This window comes from Dendrobates tinctorius, unplaced genomic scaffold (genome assembly GCF_039654945.1).
Source record: "Dendrobates tinctorius isolate UK_male_01 unplaced genomic scaffold, ASM3965494v1 ptg000035l, whole genome shotgun sequence".
NCBI lineage: Eukaryota > Metazoa > Chordata > Amphibia > Anura > Dendrobatidae > Dendrobates > Dendrobates tinctorius.
This window is the reverse complement of record NW_027361703.1, coordinates 412,932-431,181: the sequence shown is the minus strand read 5'-3', so window position 1 is coordinate 431,181 and position 18,250 is coordinate 412,932. Positions and strand designations below refer to the sequence as shown.

General features: G+C 45.5%; 1 protein-coding gene across 1 annotated transcript in view; it reads left to right on the top strand.

The window, feature by feature from the left end:
* The window catches only part of LOC141087599 (probable imidazolonepropionase), a 50,851-nt gene extending 33,513 nt beyond the window's left edge, over nucleotides 1-17,338 (top strand). Inside the window, exons 6-9 of the mRNA XM_073573194.1 lie at nucleotides 3,577-3,701; nucleotides 3,971-4,064; nucleotides 15,164-15,324; nucleotides 16,899-17,338. Of these exons, the coding sequence (XP_073429295.1) occupies nucleotides 3,577-3,701; nucleotides 3,971-4,064; nucleotides 15,164-15,324; nucleotides 16,899-17,004 (486 nt within the window). The 3' untranslated portion in view covers nucleotides 17,005-17,338. The remainder of the gene's footprint in view (nucleotides 1-3,576; nucleotides 3,702-3,970; nucleotides 4,065-15,163; nucleotides 15,325-16,898) is intronic.
* The last annotated feature ends 912 nt before the right edge of the window (nucleotides 17,339-18,250 follow it).

Here is an 18,250-nt window from a genome sequence, read left to right as displayed (position 1 = left end):
ATCTCAAGGCTACAAGTCTATCTCCAAAGACCTGAATGTTCCTGTGTCTACCGTGCGCAGTGTCATCAAGAAGTTTAAAGCCCATGGCACTGTGGCTAACCTCCCTAGATGTGGATGGAAAAGAAAAATTGACAAGAGATTTCAACGCAAGATTGTGCGGATGTTGGATAAAAAACCTTGACTAACGTCCAAACAAGTTCAAGCTGCCCTGCAGTCCGAGGGTACAACAGTGTCAACCCGTACTATCCGTCGGCATCTGAAAAGGGACTGTATGGTAGGAGACCCAGGAAGACCCCACTTCTTGCCCCGAGACATAAAAAAGCCAGGCTGGAGTTTGCCAAAGCTTACCTCAAAAAGCCTAAAATGTTTTGGAAGAATGTTCTCTGGTCAGATGAGACAAAAGTAGAGCATTTTGGGCAAAGGCATCAACATAGAGTTTACAGGAGAAAAAAAGAGGCATTCAAAGAAAAGAACACGGTCCCTACGGTCAAACATGGCGGAGGTTCCCTGATGTTTTGGGGTTGCTTTGCTGCCTCTGGCACTGGACTGCTTGACCGTGTGCATGGCATTATGAAGTCTGAAGACTACCAACAAATTTTGCAGCATAATGTAGGGCCCAGTGTGAGAAAGCTGGGTCTCCCTCAGAGGTCATTGGTCTTCCATCAGGACAATGACCCAAAACACACTTCAAAAAGCACTAGAAAATGGTTTGAGAGAAAGCACTGGAAACTTCTAAGGTGGCCAGCAATGAGTCCAGACCTGAATCCCATAGAACACCTGTGGAAAGATCTAAAAATGGCAGTTTGGAGAAGGCACCTGTTATGAGTTCATTTTCCCCTTCACCATTGAGGTCTGATGAACTCCCTCTTCTGGTGAAGGAAGGTAGTGAGGCTGATTACCAAGCACCTGAGCTGGGATAGGATGACTGGGCGATGGGGATCTCTGACTGGATATAATGCAGCCGATGCCCTTCCTCCTCGCTGGTGATTTCTCTGTGGAATTCTAGGAGACCAGTCTGATTCCTTCTCCTCAAAAGCTAAGTTTTCTGCTTTGCCTTTTTGCATTTGTGTTTTTGTTTTAGTTTGCCTTGCTTTTCTGGATTCTACCATTCCCTGCTGGGGTGAGCTGAATTCCTTTTTTGTCAGTTGCTCTGTCTTCAGAAAATACCTGAGTAGTGACATTGTCTTTTTGAAGCCTAGCGTCTTCAGGGCCTTTTTCCCTGTCAGTCTGTTGGCTCTTATTTTCATAGGGTTTTTCGCGGATTGCAGACAGCAGCTTTCCTATCCTGTCCTGTCTAGTTAGCTTGGGCCCCATCATTTGCTCAGCCTATCTTTCTATCTGTGTGAGTGTTTTTTCATCTTGCTTCACCGTCATTATATGTTGGGGGCTGCCTATTGCTTTGGGGTCTGCTCTGGGGCAGTTTAGATTTCCCCTTTTTCTTTCTTTAGGCCTATTTAGTTCTCTGGCTGTGATCGAGGGGTCTAGGGCATCGTAGGAACCCCCCACGGCTACTGCTAGTTGTTGATAGGTTCAGGGGTCTGCAATCCGATAGCTGCCAACTTCTCTGGTTTTCTGGACTTAGCTAGCATTTCTGTTTTTGCCTCCTACGGTGACTCATTCATAACAGGCACCCTTCAAATCTCAGGGACCTGGAGCAGTTTGCCAAAGAAGAATGGTCTAAAATTCCAGCAGAGCATTGTAAGAAACTCATTGATGGTTACCGGAAGCGGTTGGTCACAGTTATTTTGGCTAAAGGTTGTGCAACCAAGTATTAGGCTGAGGGTGCCAATACTTTTGTCTGGCCCATTTTTGGAGTTTTGTGTGAAATGATCAATGTTTTGCTTTTTGCTTCATTCTCTTCTGTTTTGTTTTGTTTTTTTTTTGTTTTTTTTCTTCCATTTAAGACCAATTAAATTAAAATAATACCAAAGAATTTGTGTTTGCAATCATTTTCAAGAAGAAACTGAGTATTATCTGACAGAATTGCAGGGGTGTCACTACTTTTGGCCACAACTGCATATAGGGCAAAATACTTTGTTCTGACCCTGATATTCCCAACATCTTTAACAATGATGGTGAAAACAAGTTGGTGTCTTGTTTTGTGTGTTTTTTTTTATTCCACTTGTACAGTAGTGTAAAGGGCCTTTTACACATAGCGATATCGCTAAAGTGTCACCGATTTTGTGACGCAACAGCGATATCGCTAGCGATCTTGCTACATGTGACACTTGTTTCCGACCAGCTCCCCCCCCCGCTGGTTATCGCGCGAGAACGTCCTGGTCCATTTTCTCATCGTCTGCTTCCTGCTGGCGCCGCGAGCAACGCATGGACGCGGGCGGAAGTAGTCATCTGAGCTGCATGTGAAAGGTAAGTGCCGAAAGCTGCTGCATCGCTGGTGAGATCTGCCTGTTTGGCAGCTCACTAGCAACCATTTAACGATGCACCAGAGATCCTGACCGGGTCGTATCGTTGTCGGGATCGCTGGTGCATCGCTAAATGTAACGGGACCTTAAAGTCTTGACGACAAGCGCCTGTATGATCTAATGTGTGATAACCTTATCTTGTGACATTCCCATATGAGGTTTTACCTCTAATTTGGTGTTTACTTTTCTTATCACTGCCTTGTGATAGTCCAAGAAGAACTATCCCTTAATTACTGTTTGCTTGAAAGCGGTCATAGATCAAGGTGATTTTAGAGGTAGATTTTATTGCATGGCATTGCTCATTTTATACAATAATCATTTTCTTGATAAATATTTCTCTTAAACTGTCCATGTAAAATTTCCTTTAAGAAATTAGTTAGCTCCAATAAGTTTTTTTTTTTTTTCTAAACACTTCAAACGTGGATAAGTGAATTTGGCGTAACTACCATGGCCTCCACTGCTGCAATGTACTGATAAATCATGCAACGCTGTCCTGTAAATGTGTATTTGTCATAAGCTACTTCTGTCTGAAGTTAATAATCGCAACCTAACAAAATGTATACCATCCCATCACCTACAGTTCCACATGTGTCAGCACTATGAATGGTTTTTCTTAAAGACTTTGTATAGTGTGCGACATGTGGCTCTGATGTAACTGATAAGTGTCCCTAGAATACAGCATGGTGTAACTTTTTTTTTTTTTTTTTTTTTTTCCCTATTGATCATGTGTTCTTATTGATTTAAAGAGATTCTGTCAGTAGGATCAACCCTCCAACAGTCTATGTAACTCTGCTTTGAGCCTGACACATATCTCCCTGAGAATCTGCCTCCATGGCTTATTTTAAATGAAGGGAGCGTTAACAGTGTGAAACACGTAATGACTGACAGTCTTTTCTCCTGATCTACATGTCTCACTCTGAGGCAGTCTCGGGGAGATGTGTCTAGCCCATATCGCCTAACAACTCATTTACATAAGCCAAATCCAGGTTTTTCTTAAGACATCAATCACAGAAATCGAGGTATAAATTTAATCAGCTTTCAGTAACCTTCATGTACATAGATGACTGAGGGTTGATCCTACTGACCGATTCCCTTTCTAATAAAACAAAATGACTTTAGCATATAGTATTGACATCTCATGTATGTTTTCTAGTTGGGTGCAGAGCTGGAAGCACTTGCGGTTAGTCATTTAGAAGAAATCAGTGATGAAGGGATCACGGCTCTGGCTGCTGCAAGATGTTCGGCCGTTCTATTGCCTACAACTGCCTACATCCTGAGGTAACAACCATGTAGTCTTGTCCTGTGTCATCTGAAGCCATTTTTGGTGCTGTGGACTGAATACGCTTTTTTCTTTCTAAATGAGCACGCACTTTGCTCCTATTCTGCAGAGTTGTCAAGAGAGCCTCTCCTTATATTAGTAGAGTTGTCAAAAATCAAGCAAAATCTGACTTATTGTGCTTGGTAGTACTGATTTCTATGCATAACTTTGTAATTAGAAAACTTGTATTAATGTTATTGCTCATCATGTCTATTTCTCATTCTTAAAGACTTAAGCAGCCTCGCGCAAGGGACATGCTTGATGCCGGAGTCATAGTCTCTCTAGGCAGTGACTTCAATCCAAATGCATACTGCTTCTCTATGGTAAGTACAGGACTCTTTGTTATGCATTGAGATGTGTAAAATTAAACTAAGTCTCCTAGGAAAAAAAAATGTGGTAAAGCATTTTTCTATTACTTATTTTGTAAAAGCCATAAAAAATTGACATGTTTATTACATTGTAATGAACCTGAACAATAAATATAACACTATTTAAACAGAACAGTGAACGTTGCAAAAAGTTATATTATTCTGTTGTAATGTCTTGCTTTAAAAAAATATATTAATTAAAATGTATCCAAAGTGATTAAAAAAAAAAAAAAATCTCATGAAGCAAGGGTCCTAAAACTGCTACATCTTTGCAACAGGAGGCATAACTTTGTGACAAAACGCATTCTCAATGTGCTAAAACTTTCATTGCATGCGTCGGTTTGAGAACAGCATTACTAAATATATAAAAGATCCTAACTTCTCAGGTAAGTCCAGACATGTATATGTCATGGCCATTGTTCTGCCCATTCATGTGCAGCAAGACATTTCTGAAGTGCTGTTCCAGCTATGGCCAGTAGATGTCATGGTTGTCCTCTTTTCCCTATTTTTGGAGTTAGGGGCTCCTTTCCCTTTAATTGTTCTGTTCAGAACCGCCCCTTCAACTTCATCGGGCTGAAGCATGTTGCCATTTTCCCTCGGATCCCTGAGCTACTCACACGTGTCCAGCTCCCTGCAAAATCATTGTTTCTACCAAGCGGATTCCGGTGAGGGTTTAATGCAGTTGTGTTGTGCTATGTATCTGTGTTTAGCTGGCCATGATGCAGCCCCATGATATTGTAATGCTTTTACACTGCATGTTAGACAATTGCACCCCTGTTCAGTTAGTACAATGCTAGCAGCCTAAGTTTGTTTGGATCTCTTTTCACTGCATTGTGTTGTATTGCTCAGCCTCTGTGGTGATGCCTGCTGCTGATGTGGCAGCCTCTGTAATAATGCCTGTTAGGCCGGAGTCACACTGGCGAGGAATACGGGTGCGTGAGAGGCGCAAAAAGCACGCATTAGACACGGACCAATGATTCTCTATGGGGTCACTCGCACCAGGCGTATATTTCTCCTCCGTATCCTCCGCTCCGTGCCACTCGCAGCATGCTGCGATTGTCAGCGTACTACGCCCGTAGCACGCCAATGCAAGTCAATGGGTGCGCAAAAAATACAGATTACACACTGAACACACGTGTGACCTGCGAGCAATACGCAGGTCTTTTGGCTGGTGAACAGGAAATGGGCCAATCCATCATCAGGAAGCATAGACATGCAAATGAGCTCAAAAAGCGCTCCAGACATCCAGGAAGTACGCCTCCACGGAGTACAGCAGCAGCATGGCGTCCACTTACATAAATGTGGAGATGCTAATTGTGCTGGTGCAGGAGCGTCCAGAAATATGGGACCCACGCGACGCAAACTATGCGAACCGCACAAGAAAGGAGGCTTCATGGAGGCGCATCTGTCGCCAGATGTACCATGACTTCGGTGACAGACCACGTGAGGAGCAGCAGAAAATTCGTAAGTGCAACCATAAAAATATAATTAACGTTAGCGCGCGCTATAAAATGACTCTACAATCAGCCCCCCCCCTTCCTGGGCATGTAATTTTAGCCTCATGAGGCCGTTACATTAGGATGTGACACGTGGCTTCACACAGCCATAATTAGGGGTTAGGCCACAAGCTCCTCATCCTCCTAGCCACAAAAATTAGTTTCAGGGGAGCTAATGAGACCCTGTGTATCTGCCCAATTACATATGCCACCATGGGTAGAACGCACACCCCATAAGGCCCCATGCCTAGACTACTGTTTGAAAATGTGACCTCTCCAATATGTGATTTTGACAATCTTTCCTGTCACATTGCAGTGGAAGATGTGATGAAACGGTGGAGAAGCATCCGGGACCAATACCGCCGGGAACCCCAGCAGCGGTCCAGGAGTGGGGATGCTGGCCATGTCAAGCGGAAATATATATATTATGACCGGCTGAACTTCCTCGCCCCAATTCTGCCTCTGAGACCATAAGTACATACCTCACACCACATGACACAAAAACATTACACAAATACTTTACAGGGACAAAAATATTGATGTATTTTTGCCTCTGTTCTATTTCATAACAGAACTCAATCCAACCTTACGGATCGAGGAACGGCCTCAGAGGCAGAGCCCGTTATTGATCCTGTAGGGGATGAGGTGGCTGGCCCATCTTCTCCCCCTACAAGAAGGATGTCTGAAGAGGAGGCATCACAAGAGCACACAATGGCTGCCCGACACAACACACCACCAGGACGGTCTGCAGCTGCAACCTCACCCATCCTGGAAGAGATGGGCAACTTGAGCAGCAGCCCAACTGCCCAGATCAGGCCCTCCCCACAGGCTGCTCTAGCAACACGGCGAATAAGAAGAAGGCGCCAGGTCGCCATTCAAGAGAGCAGGACCAATGTGGACACTGGGGTGCTGACTTACTTGTCCAGAGTCACTACAGATGATGGTGAGGAGGCCTATGCACGTAGCCTCACCCTTTATCTCCGTGCCCTTACCCGTGAGGTCAGGCTCCGTATTAGGGGGTGTATTCAGATCCTGCTTGATGCAAGCACCCCCCCCCCAATACCCCATATGAGGTGTTTGAATTTCTGGAGAGGTGGCAGCTCTCACCAAGAAATTTAATGCGCATGAGACCATCCACACAGATGCTTGCTCAAGCAGGGTCTGAACAGCCCCTAATACGTGGGCCAACACCTCAACCCCTTCCTCCCCCTACCCATCCTTCTATTCCGCAGCCCCAAATGTCTTCATCAAGCCAACCCCACCAATATGGCCACTTGTACCCACCCAGTGTTGGAGGCTGGCCCCAACCTGGTTGGGGACGATCTGGCTATCTTGGTGGGTATGAGCCACGGGCCTACCATAGCCAACAAGAAGCCCCTCACCATCATCATTATTACTCTGGGCAGTATCACCAACAGGCCCAGGAGGCTGGACAACAACAGCATCATGGGCAACAGTATGGCCCCACACAGGGCGATGTTGGCCACAATGCCCAGCAGCACCCACAGGCTGTTCCTCCCCGTTCCCCTTCCCCTACATATGAGGATTTATGAATCCAAACTTTGGAGATGTCCAGTGACATGTAACTGGTGCTTCTAATCTAGAGAAAAAAACAGGTGTTCTCCTTCACCAACATTTAGAACATAATTTAACACTCACATTTGTAAACAATGTTTTCCAAACATATGAAACAATCCATCATGACAGGCAACGCTACCTCACGCCTTTCACACAGATATTACATGTGTGTATAAAAGAGAATATTTAAATGCGCTATACTGTTACCTGAAAGGATGAAAATACACTAATCACTTGTTAATGCATAGGAAAGGTGTGCTTGCCTTTAGTTAAGTAGTCAACTTTGTTATTAGCATTCTCTAGTAAACCAATTTGAGGCGAACAGCATTCACAATATCACGCTCTCTCTATGTCTTAACAAGTGAGTTTTGTATTTTCATCCTTTCCAGTATAGCATGCTTAAATATTGTCTGTTCTACAGACAGGTAATATCTGTGTGAAAGATGTGAGGTAGCCTTGCCTGTCATGGTGGAATCTTTCTATGTTTGGAAAACATTATGAGGAAATGTGAGTGTTATCTTATTGACTTTATTTTGGTGATGGAGCTCACCCTTTGTTGCTTAATCCAGGTTAATGTAGGCATGCAGCAATGTTGTTATTGCATAATGTTTGTTGCAGTTTTTTTCTGTTATGTTAATGTTACATCAAGTTAACGAAGGCCCAAAGGGTCATTTTGGCCATTGCCAAATTTGTGTTATGGCAAAATTATGTTTGCCTTTAATCAAAACCCAAAAAACAAAAAGGCAAAACTAAAAATTTGTCTACTCTAGTTAACGTCTGTGTGATTTCTCACTATCCCTCACAACATACTAACAGACACCAACCAATGCAAAGAAACACTCATAGAATCATAAAAAGGCTTGAGTAATATATATTTAGACACACTTTGAACCAAAAAAAATTAGAACATAGACACAGCATTCTCTTGCCAAGAAGTAGCCCCCTGAGGTGAGATAAAGTAATTAGTGAATATATCACGCACTTTGAGGCCAGAGAGCGGTCTACGTTGAGGGATGATAGGTGGTCTCACCCTGCGCACATTGTCCGGCCTACGCACAACACCATCAGAGGAGGAGCAATCATGTATCCTGGTGAAGTTATGCAGAACAACACAGGCTTTCACAACTTCATTCACATTTTGCTCACTCAACTGAATGGCAGACTGGAGTACCCGCCATTTGGCACAAAGAATCCCAAAGGAACACTCCACCAGTTGCCTAGCACGTGATAGGCGCAAGTTAAAAATTCTGCGCCTGTGGTCAAGGTTGCGCCGGGGATATGGCCTCATGACATTACGTGATAACTGAAAGGCCTCATCTGCCACAAGGACATAAGGGACTGATTGTTCGGGGGAGCCTGGTAGCTGGCGTGGTGGTGGTAGATCCAACTGGTTGGTGCGTAGCCGCCGACCCATTATGGAAGTATTGAAGACTCTAGAGTCTCCCGTCCTTCCATAGGCCCCAATGTCCACAATTATAAACTTGTATTGAAGGTCTACCAGAGCCAACAATACAACAGAAAAGTATTGCTTATAATTGAAGAATTGGGACCCTGAGTTCGGCGGCTTACGCACCCTGATATGTTTGCCATCCAGGGCCCCAATACAATTTGGAAACTGGCAGTCCTCCTCAAAGTCCCTTGATATCCTTAACCAGTCTTCCATCCTGGGCTCGGGTAGGACCACCTGATGGAGTCTTGTCCAGATTTGTGCACATGTAGACCTCACTATGCCTGAAATGGTGGACTTTCCAATGAGAAACTCATGGTGGAGGGCGGCATAAGACAGGCCAGTGGACAGGAAGCTGTAGAACAACAGAAATAGTCCAGGTTAGAATGGCAAAAGTAAAAAAAAATCAGTTACATGCCGACCAAACTTGGTAGGAAATGAGAGAGAACAACACACACATATTTGGTGGCACAATGACTAAGTGATATGCAGTACATATTAGATGTAACATTGTGCAGTGTCAGGTGAAACATATTTTGAGTAAGATGAGGGTATTAAACATTGTCCAAGAAGGCCAAAAAACATAAATTAACACCCACATTATGAACATAGAGAATGTGGTTGTGGAGTACATACCGTATTGTGAGTAGAAGTCGCTCCTCTGCAGATATGGCTTGGCGCATCCTAGTGTCCTGAAATGTGATCCCAGGGCGCACTGTCTCCAAGAGGCGATCAAATGTGGAAATGCTCATTCGACAGTACTGGTAAAATTTTTCCGGATGCTCCCGCAGAGACGAATAGAGGCGGTGAAAATGCCCTCTTGTGAGTCGTTGCCTCAAAAGTGGATGTACCCACATGCGTCTCCTCCTCCGCGGATCCACTATCACAGGATATGGTTGGCCAAAGCGCCGTGACAAAAGCCAGGTAAAGAGAACCTGCTCGGTTGTATTGAATGTCAGACCCTCTGACATGCTGCACAAAGAACACCAACACACCTCGTGAAAGCAAGGTGAGAAATGTACAGAATGTAGGCAGCCACCTGTTTCTGAGTGTCTAAATAGGGTGCAGGCTAATGATTTAAATTGTTTGCAGGCCTCAAAACCGTTAAATGTCCATTTTGCAAGGCTGCGAGAAAATCTCGCCATACGGATTGCATGCGGAGACACACATGCGCAAAATATGCGACCTCACCTTGCTTATGGATGACCTACGGACCACTATTTAGTGGTCATTGATCCGTATTACGCATGTAAAATACCGAGCGTATTTTGCGCAGGTTAGTGTGACCCCAGCCTTACTGATATAACAGCACTCTGCATCATTGCTTTACTGTTATGATAGTACCCTGTATTACTGCTGTTGTTGGTATCTGCCAGTACTGATGTATTGTACTGTCTTTCCTTATAGTTTTTACCCAATCTCATCCACAATTGTTCACAAGCTCCTCCACTATATCATCCGTTATCATCTACCATTGTTGTTCACATTATCTTAATAAATATAGATTTAAACACCCATACAGTCTTTTAACTGAGAGTGGATGATGGGTTTAGCCATATTCTGGAATCAACGCAGCGTCACGAGTGGAAGAAGGCAGAACAGCCATGATGTGGCTGAGAACCACGGTGAAAAAATGCTGCTGAGATTTTCAAATTTCCTAGAAAAACCTTTTTTGCTCTTGCAGGGGAAACTTGTGTTTCATGCACAAAGTGACAGCTATCACTAACCAAATGGTTGAATAGGCTATATGCGAACCACAGCAGCATCGCTTCTGTCTGACTGCATTTCATATATTTCAATGGGGCACATTTATCAATTCTCTGAATATTTCAACAGTCATAAAATATGCAAACAAAATGTGGTTCAGGCTGATAAATCTGGTCTAGACTTTCCCGGCCTATTAATTGCCCTACTTTGTCAGAAATATGTGCTAAAAACATAATGAACTGTTGGGTGTTAGGATATTCCCCCACACCACCAACATTTTTGAACAAGACTTAAGTAGATAAAAGACATAAATGTGGTGCCAGTCATTAAAGGGTTTGGGGTGCAGACTGTGCCCAAACTGACTAATTTTAGCTTGATGAATCTCCACCACTATGGCCATTGCAGCTGACTAATGTCGTTTTTTTTTTTGTTGTTTTTTTTCTTACATTTTCTGCCCTTCAATCTGAATTATTTGTCCTTTCTCCACGGAGACCAATTGTCATCTTTTTGCAAGTTTTGGCTTTACTTTTTCTTTCTTTACACTTGCTAATGTACACTACTCAAAAAAAAAAAAAAAAAAAAAGAGAACACTAAAATGCCACATCCTAGATATCTCTGAATGAGATATTCCAGTTGCTAATTTTTATGCTTTGCATTGAATGTGTTCAGAACAATATAACATGACAATTATCAATGTAAATCAAAATGAATATCCCATGGAGGTCTGGATTTGGAATGATGCTCAGTAAAAATGGGAAATCAAATTACAGGCTGATCCAACTTCAGTGGAAATGCCTCATGACAAGGAAAAGATGCTCAGTAGTGTGTGTGTGGCCTCCACGTGCCTGTATGACCTCCCTACAATGCTCCTGATGAAGTGGCGGATGGTCTCCTGAGAAATCTCCTCTCAGACCTTGGCTAAAGCATCCGCCAACTCCTGGACAGTCTGTGGTGCAACGTGACGTTTTTGAAACTGCTCCTCCTGTTCCTCTGTAGGGATGGTGACCGGACGGACAGATGTGTCAGAACAGAGAAAGGAAGGTTTAGACAGGTGTCAGTTACTACAGTGGGGAAACTGCTGAGAAAGTGTAGTGGACATGCAGTACCTTTGGGTTGACCATTAGAGGGTAGGGAGGAGTGTGAGCAAAGGACTTGACATCAGCTTAGGAAACCGTTGGTCATGGAGGGCGGAGTTACAGGGAACCCAGGAATGATATAAATTTGACAAGAAGGTTCCAGAAAGTTCCAGTCCCCAGAGGGAGCTCCAGTGACAGGAGGACTACGACAGTTTGTGCACTGTGAGGAAAACCGAACCAGGGGGACTGAGAAGAGAGAAAGTCAGGGGGGTGGTCCTGACACCAGAGTACCGCAGTATAGACGAGGCACTGAGGTAAAGCATACCGTATTGAGAGAGACGACTGATCAGTAAAAGTGCTGTTGGTTTACGGGCCTAAGGCGGCCACAGTGACGGATCTGACAGGAGCGTCGAAGAGGGGACGGTGCGTAAATGTATGTCCCCAGTGTAAAGTACGGTGTGCGAGAAGGGGCCCTGGAAATGGGGGGCCGAGAAGTGAATTGAAGTGCGGTGTACTTCGGAGGCCGTCGGGTGGACGGCAAGAGAATAAACTTGGACCTGTTGTACCCGAAACTTGCCTCATCGTGTGTCTGTACGTCACTACGCGGTATATCGAGGGACCACCCCCCAGCTCGGCCCAACGAACCTACACTTGGCATAGTCGGCAGGATCAACGCTGCTAATACGATATCTTCTGCGGCAGACCTGCCTCTGAAGAACAGAGAAGGACTTGGACTGCACTGTGGGGATTAAAAATACATGTGGATTACAAATTGGGAGCGCTGTGCAAGATGGTGGTGTTGCTCCAATGCAGGAGAGAGGTCCGGGGGTTTGCAGCCGTTCTAGATGGTCTGGGACCCCCTCTAACGTACCCCTGGGGGAAGCGATATGAACCCGGAGGCCGATGCTCCCACATACTGGACCCTGACAAGTGGGTGGAAAGGCCTGCTGTCGGCCCACCCAAGAGAGGACGTGGCATAGAGGAAAAGATTAGCTGCGGCTGTCTGGCGCCATTCGAGTGCTGCCCATCGGACGCTATGTGGTGCCGCTGATGTCGGGGCATCGGGCGCCTGGAGTGGCGGTGGCGCCAGGAGGTCGACTCACGCCAGAAAACGTCTTTCTCAGAGTCACGGGCAGAAAATTGGATGTCGAGCGGAGAAGTGGAGCCTTTGCGGAGCCAGCCGGAGCGGCCACCAATGATACCAGCGGGGAACCTTCCTGCTGAGCTCCAGAACCTGGAGGCTAGCCCCACCGGACGGCGGGGTGAAGAGCGGAGACTGCAGGAGGAGCCGCGCAATAATGTGACGAAGGCCATGGTGTCGGGGAAGGTAAGAGTTCCCCCAGCCCCATCAGTGGCTCCGCAGGCGGCCCTCACCATGCAGCCGCAGCACGCAGCATCTTGTACCCCCGAGAGCCTGACCAGGGAAGGTCCTATACTGCCAAAATGCATACTGCGCACGGCCTGCATCCTCAGTGATAAAGATGGGAGACGCATACAGCGTCATGCGCCCGGAGGCGCAGCTACCACCGGAGGCGGGGCGGGGCTTAGCAGCGGCCGTGCGCAGGCCGGCGCTGCGGCCTTTAACGCAAATGTGAAACCGGCCTAAGAGAGGGTCTGAGCAACCAAAGGGAAGTGTGAGATCCAAAGGGGTCTATGTGATGAAGGTCTGGGAGACCGAGACGCCGACCATGACGTGTAACCAAAAGAAAGGCAAAGAGATGGAAGACGTGAGAAAGACAGTCGTCCTAGGTCAGGTCCCTGACCCCACGGGCACCCCTGAAGGAAGAAGGCGGACGCCGACAATAATCTGGTAGGTGTAAGGCCTCAATCATGGCGTACCGGATAGTGGAAGGTGACAGAAGGGGAGAGTAGGGGAAGGTACACACCGGAAAGAGAATCCAGGTGTACCTAGCCCAATTTGAAAGACGTTGTGATGTAGCGTGCGTGCTGGTGAGTAGCAGTAGGCTGCTCAGTGCATGGTGCTCCCAGTATGGTTCGGCCCCCGCAGGTAGTGGGATTGGCACAACAACTGGTCCGACAACAGGGTGTAGGTGAAGCTTCAGAATGACGAAGGCAGGGATTACGATTGTCGAGGATGACAACAAAGGAAGGGAGAGTGTAGGGAAGGTGACCGGACGGACAGACGTGTCAGAACAGAGAACGGAAGGTTTGCACAGTTTAGACAGGTGTCAGTTACTACAGTGGGGAAATTGCTGAGAGTGTAGTGGACGTGCAGTACCTTGGGTTGACCATTAGAGGGCAGGGAGGAGTGTGAGCAAAGGACTTGACATCAGCTTAGGGCTTAGGAAACCGTTGGTCATGGGGGCGGAGTTACAGGGAACCAGGAATGATATAAATTTGACAGGAGGGTTCCAGAAAGTTCCAGTCCCCAGAGGGAGCTCCAGTGACAGGAGGACTACGACAGTTTGTGCACTGTGAGGAAAACCGAACCAGGGGGACTGAGAAGAGAGAAAGTCAGGGGGGTGGTCCTGACACCAGAGTACCGCAGTATAGACGAGGCACTGAGGTAAAGCATACCGTATTGAGAGAGATGACTGATCAGTAAAAGTGCTGTTGGTTTACGGGCCTAAGGCGGCCACAGTGACTGATCTGACAGGAGCGTCGAAGAGTGAGGGGACGGTGCGTAAATGTACGTCCCCGGTGCAAAGTATGGTGTGCGTAAAGCGGCCCTGGAAACGGGGGGCCAATAAGTGAAGTAAAGTGAATTGAAGTGCGGTGTACTTCGGAGGCCGTCAGGTGGACGGCAAGAGAATAAACTTGGACCTGTTGTACCCAAAACTTGCCTCATCGTGTCTGTATGTCACTGCGTGGTATATCGAGGGACCACCCCCCCAGCTCGGCCCACCGACCCTACACCTCTTTGCACAAAGGCAGAGGTAGCGGTCCTGCTGCTGGATTGTTGCCCTCCAACAGCCCCCTCCATGTCTCCTGATGTACTGGTCTGTCTCCTGCTAGCGCCTCCAGCCTCTGGACACTACTGACAGACAAAGCAAACCTTCTTGCCACAGCTCCCATTGATGTGCCATCCTGGATGAGCTGCACTATCTGAGCCACTTGTGTGGGTTGTAGCGTCCGTCTCATGCTACCACGAGTGTGAAAGCACAACCAACATTCAAGAGACCAAAACATCAGCCAGAAAGCATTGGTACTGAGATGTGGTCTGTGGTCCCCACCTGCGGAACCACTCCTTTATTGAGTGTCTTGATTGCCAATAATTTCCATCTGTTGTCTATTCCACTTGCACAACAGTATGTGAAATAGGAAGCAACACTGTTTGACAGTTTGACTTACTTGGAGTTATATTCTGCTTAAGGGTATGTGCACACGTTGCGGATTCGTGTGTGGATTTTTCAGAGCAGAATCTGCATATTTTGGCAGAATCCGCAGGTCAAAATGCCTGCGTTTTTACCTGCGAATTTTGTGCGATTTGGCATGCGTTTTTACACCTGCGGATTCCTAGAATGGAATGGGTGTAAACACTGCGGAATCCGCACAAAGAATTGACATTGCTGCGGAAAATAAACCGGCATTTTCCGCAGCATGTGGACAGTGGTTTTTATTTTCCGTTGCCTAACATTGTACTGTACATCACTTGTGGATCTGCAGCGGATCCGCACACAAATCCGCAATGTACGCACATACCCTAAGTGTTCCCTTTATTTTTTGAGCAGTGTATTTTGTAGCCATGCTTCTCCAACTTTAACATGTCATTGGATGTTTGGTTTGCAGCCTATGGTCATGCACCTTGCCTGTGTCAATCTGAAGATGTCCCTGAATGAAGCTCTGGCTGCTGCCACCATCAATGCTGCTTACTCTTTGGGAAGATCTCATACTCACGGTTCATTAGAGGTTGGGAAACAAGGAGATGCGGTTATCATCAATGCCCCACGGTTTGTATTAGCATCTTCAGTCTATAACTTGATTAATGGTAACCCTTCTTGCTTGATCACTGAGTGACTTTGCAGCAGCATTTCCTCTGACAAAGTAAAGTTGGTCTTTGTCATACCCTTTTTTTTTTTTTTTTTATGTTAAAAATATTACTTTTCCCCTCTCTAAATTCCATGGTTAAAATACATTTTAGATAAGCAAAGTGAAAAATATAAGGTCGTCCACTATTACATGCATTAGTTGTTACCATTAGATTGCATTCATATTTACTTCCTCCTACTCGCCACGCATTATTTTTTACAAATGGGCAAAAAATACAATGTATGGAGAAACCCTTCCACTTCTCCATCCTGCTAGATATTAGTCACACTCAACATCATTGATACTTCAAAACTACTGCATATGTTTGACACTTTCCAAGTCCCCAAATAAGTGCTAAAAATTGTAACTAAACAATCTTTTACTTGGTTGAAGTTCACATGGTATTCATGCCACAGTATGATCTTTTATACACACACACACACTTGGAATTAACACAAAAATTCTGACAGTGGCAGCATGAAAGCTATTTTGATTGATTGAAAACTTTTTTTTTTTTTTAATTGTGTATGAGTGGTAAAACACAAAGTATACGTATTGAGGCTGTTTTCACACAAACTATTTAAAATTTGTGCACTTCACTTCAAGGGGTGTCCACTACTTTAATAATGTTAACTAGTGTTGGTGTAAATCAATTCGCACATCCCATTTCATCAACCATGTGGCCATTGAAATCAGAGGGGGAGTACCGCCACTTACCCAATGGCTCTTTTGAATAGGTGACCTAAAGCATTGTCCCATGTGCCTCACACAGCAGCAAAGACTTAAGGGGGTTTTACACATAGCGATATCGTTAGCAATATCGCTAAAGCATCACCAATTTTGTGACGCAGCAGCGATATCGCTAAGTGTGATACTTAACCTCCGACTGGCTATCCCGCTGTCTGTCGCTGATCGTGCAGCTCCTTTTCTCGTCGGGTGCTTCTTGCTGGGCTTCCTGCTGGCGCCGGCGAGCAACGCGTGGAAGCGGGCGGAAGGACGTCAGGATCACCACGTCTGAAAGGTAAGTAACGACCGCTGCTGTGTCGCTGCATCGCTGTGAGATCTGCCTGTGTGGCAGCTCACTAGCGACCATTTAGCGATGCACCAGCGATCCTTACCGGGTCATATCGTGGTCGGGATCGCTGGTGCATCGCTAAATGTAAAGGGGCATTTAGTCAATCGCAGATTCATTCAGGGAAGAGTTGGCGCGCCCTCTCCCATTTCAGCAGTCGCAGAACACTGTGGTGGACAACGTGGAATGGAATTTTCAATTAGTGCCAATTTTGGTAACATGTTAGAATAGGCAATCAATATATGAAAAAAGCAAACAAAAGGTATACGTACTCCAAAAAAGTAAAGTTTGTCTTTGGGTGGTATTTAAAAATGTACATTATTAGCAATTTAGTGTGATGCAAGTGAATTAGTGATGCCAAACTAATCCAAATAAAATGAATAATTACCAATGCTAATTGATCGTAACCATGCTTATTTGTAGATGGGAACACGTGATTTACCAGTTTGGAGGACACCAAGAATTAATTGAATATGTGGTTGTTAAAGGCCAAGTTGTTTATGAGAATGAAAGAGTTCTTGCCCTATAACGCATGTGGAACTGCCACCACAGCTTCAAGATGTACAGACCAGTTATAATCGGCTGATACGCGGTCTCTCTGTAGATATGTTAGATAAATTGGTGCACGGATATAACTGCCCAATGGATAACCGTAATACTGCAGACGCGAACAGGCTGAGCTAAGAAAGGCTGACTGTATCTAAACCTTGCTGGATTTCTCTGCTTGTCTGTATTGCGTCTGACAGCTGAACCATTGGCCAGTATTTGCCGAATGTATATTTAGAGAAATGCAATCCGTTGGTTGAATGTAAAGTTGTGGTATAGTAGAAGCCAAATAAAGAATACGGTATGACAAACATGAAGATTGATTTGTTTTTCTTCCTTTCAATGCCAACCATATATTTAGTGTTTAGATGGATATCTATCCACATGCAGATTTCATGAAGACCCCATCATGGAAAGCATTTCTAAGACCAAACATAAATGTACAAGTGAATAAATTTTATTGAAAAATGGGTAAGGCTAGTTTCACACTAGCGTTTTTGAGCGCAGGGACGGCCTGCGAACGGCCGCTGCTAAGCCCCGCCCCCTGCCGTGCCTCCGCCGGTAGCTCCGCCTACCTGCGCATGACGCTGCATGCGCCCTGCATCCCCTATCTTTATCACTGGGGGCGCAGGCCGTGCGCAGTATGCTGCAGTTTGGTTGTGCCGGCTATCTTACAGTCGAACACTCCAACTGGCGTCACAAACTTTTTCAAATTTGTTTTTATTTTTTTTTAACCCCCCCCATTTCACGGTCTCTGGAGCATAGGCACCGGGCACGGCTGCCACCGCCAAGACCCCCTGAATCAAACGCTGCCCGGCAACCAGAGTACCCCGCTCCGGGTGATACAACTGGAATCGGACACGCAGAGAAAAGCTCCCAAAATATTATTTAGTTTGTTACAGAAAGATCAATTGAAGACCAACCAAAGTAAAGAATTCCTAATGTCCAGCCAGCCCAATGGTTGTTTTTCATAATATTCTTCATCAGAGGTGGGAGTAGTTATAGCTAAGGTATCTACATCTACAGTAGGGGTAGGTATAGATGACTGATTTCTGCCCAGCGCGCACAGTTCATTATATGCAGTTTTTCAACAAAAAAAAGAAAAAAGTTGTTAGTCTTTCATTGGAAAATCTGCCTATAAACTGCTAAGCTGACTCTCAAAATAGTTGGCTACTGTAAGGAGCTGCCCACGGACAAGACTATTGGACCAGTGGATGTAGAGCGGAGTC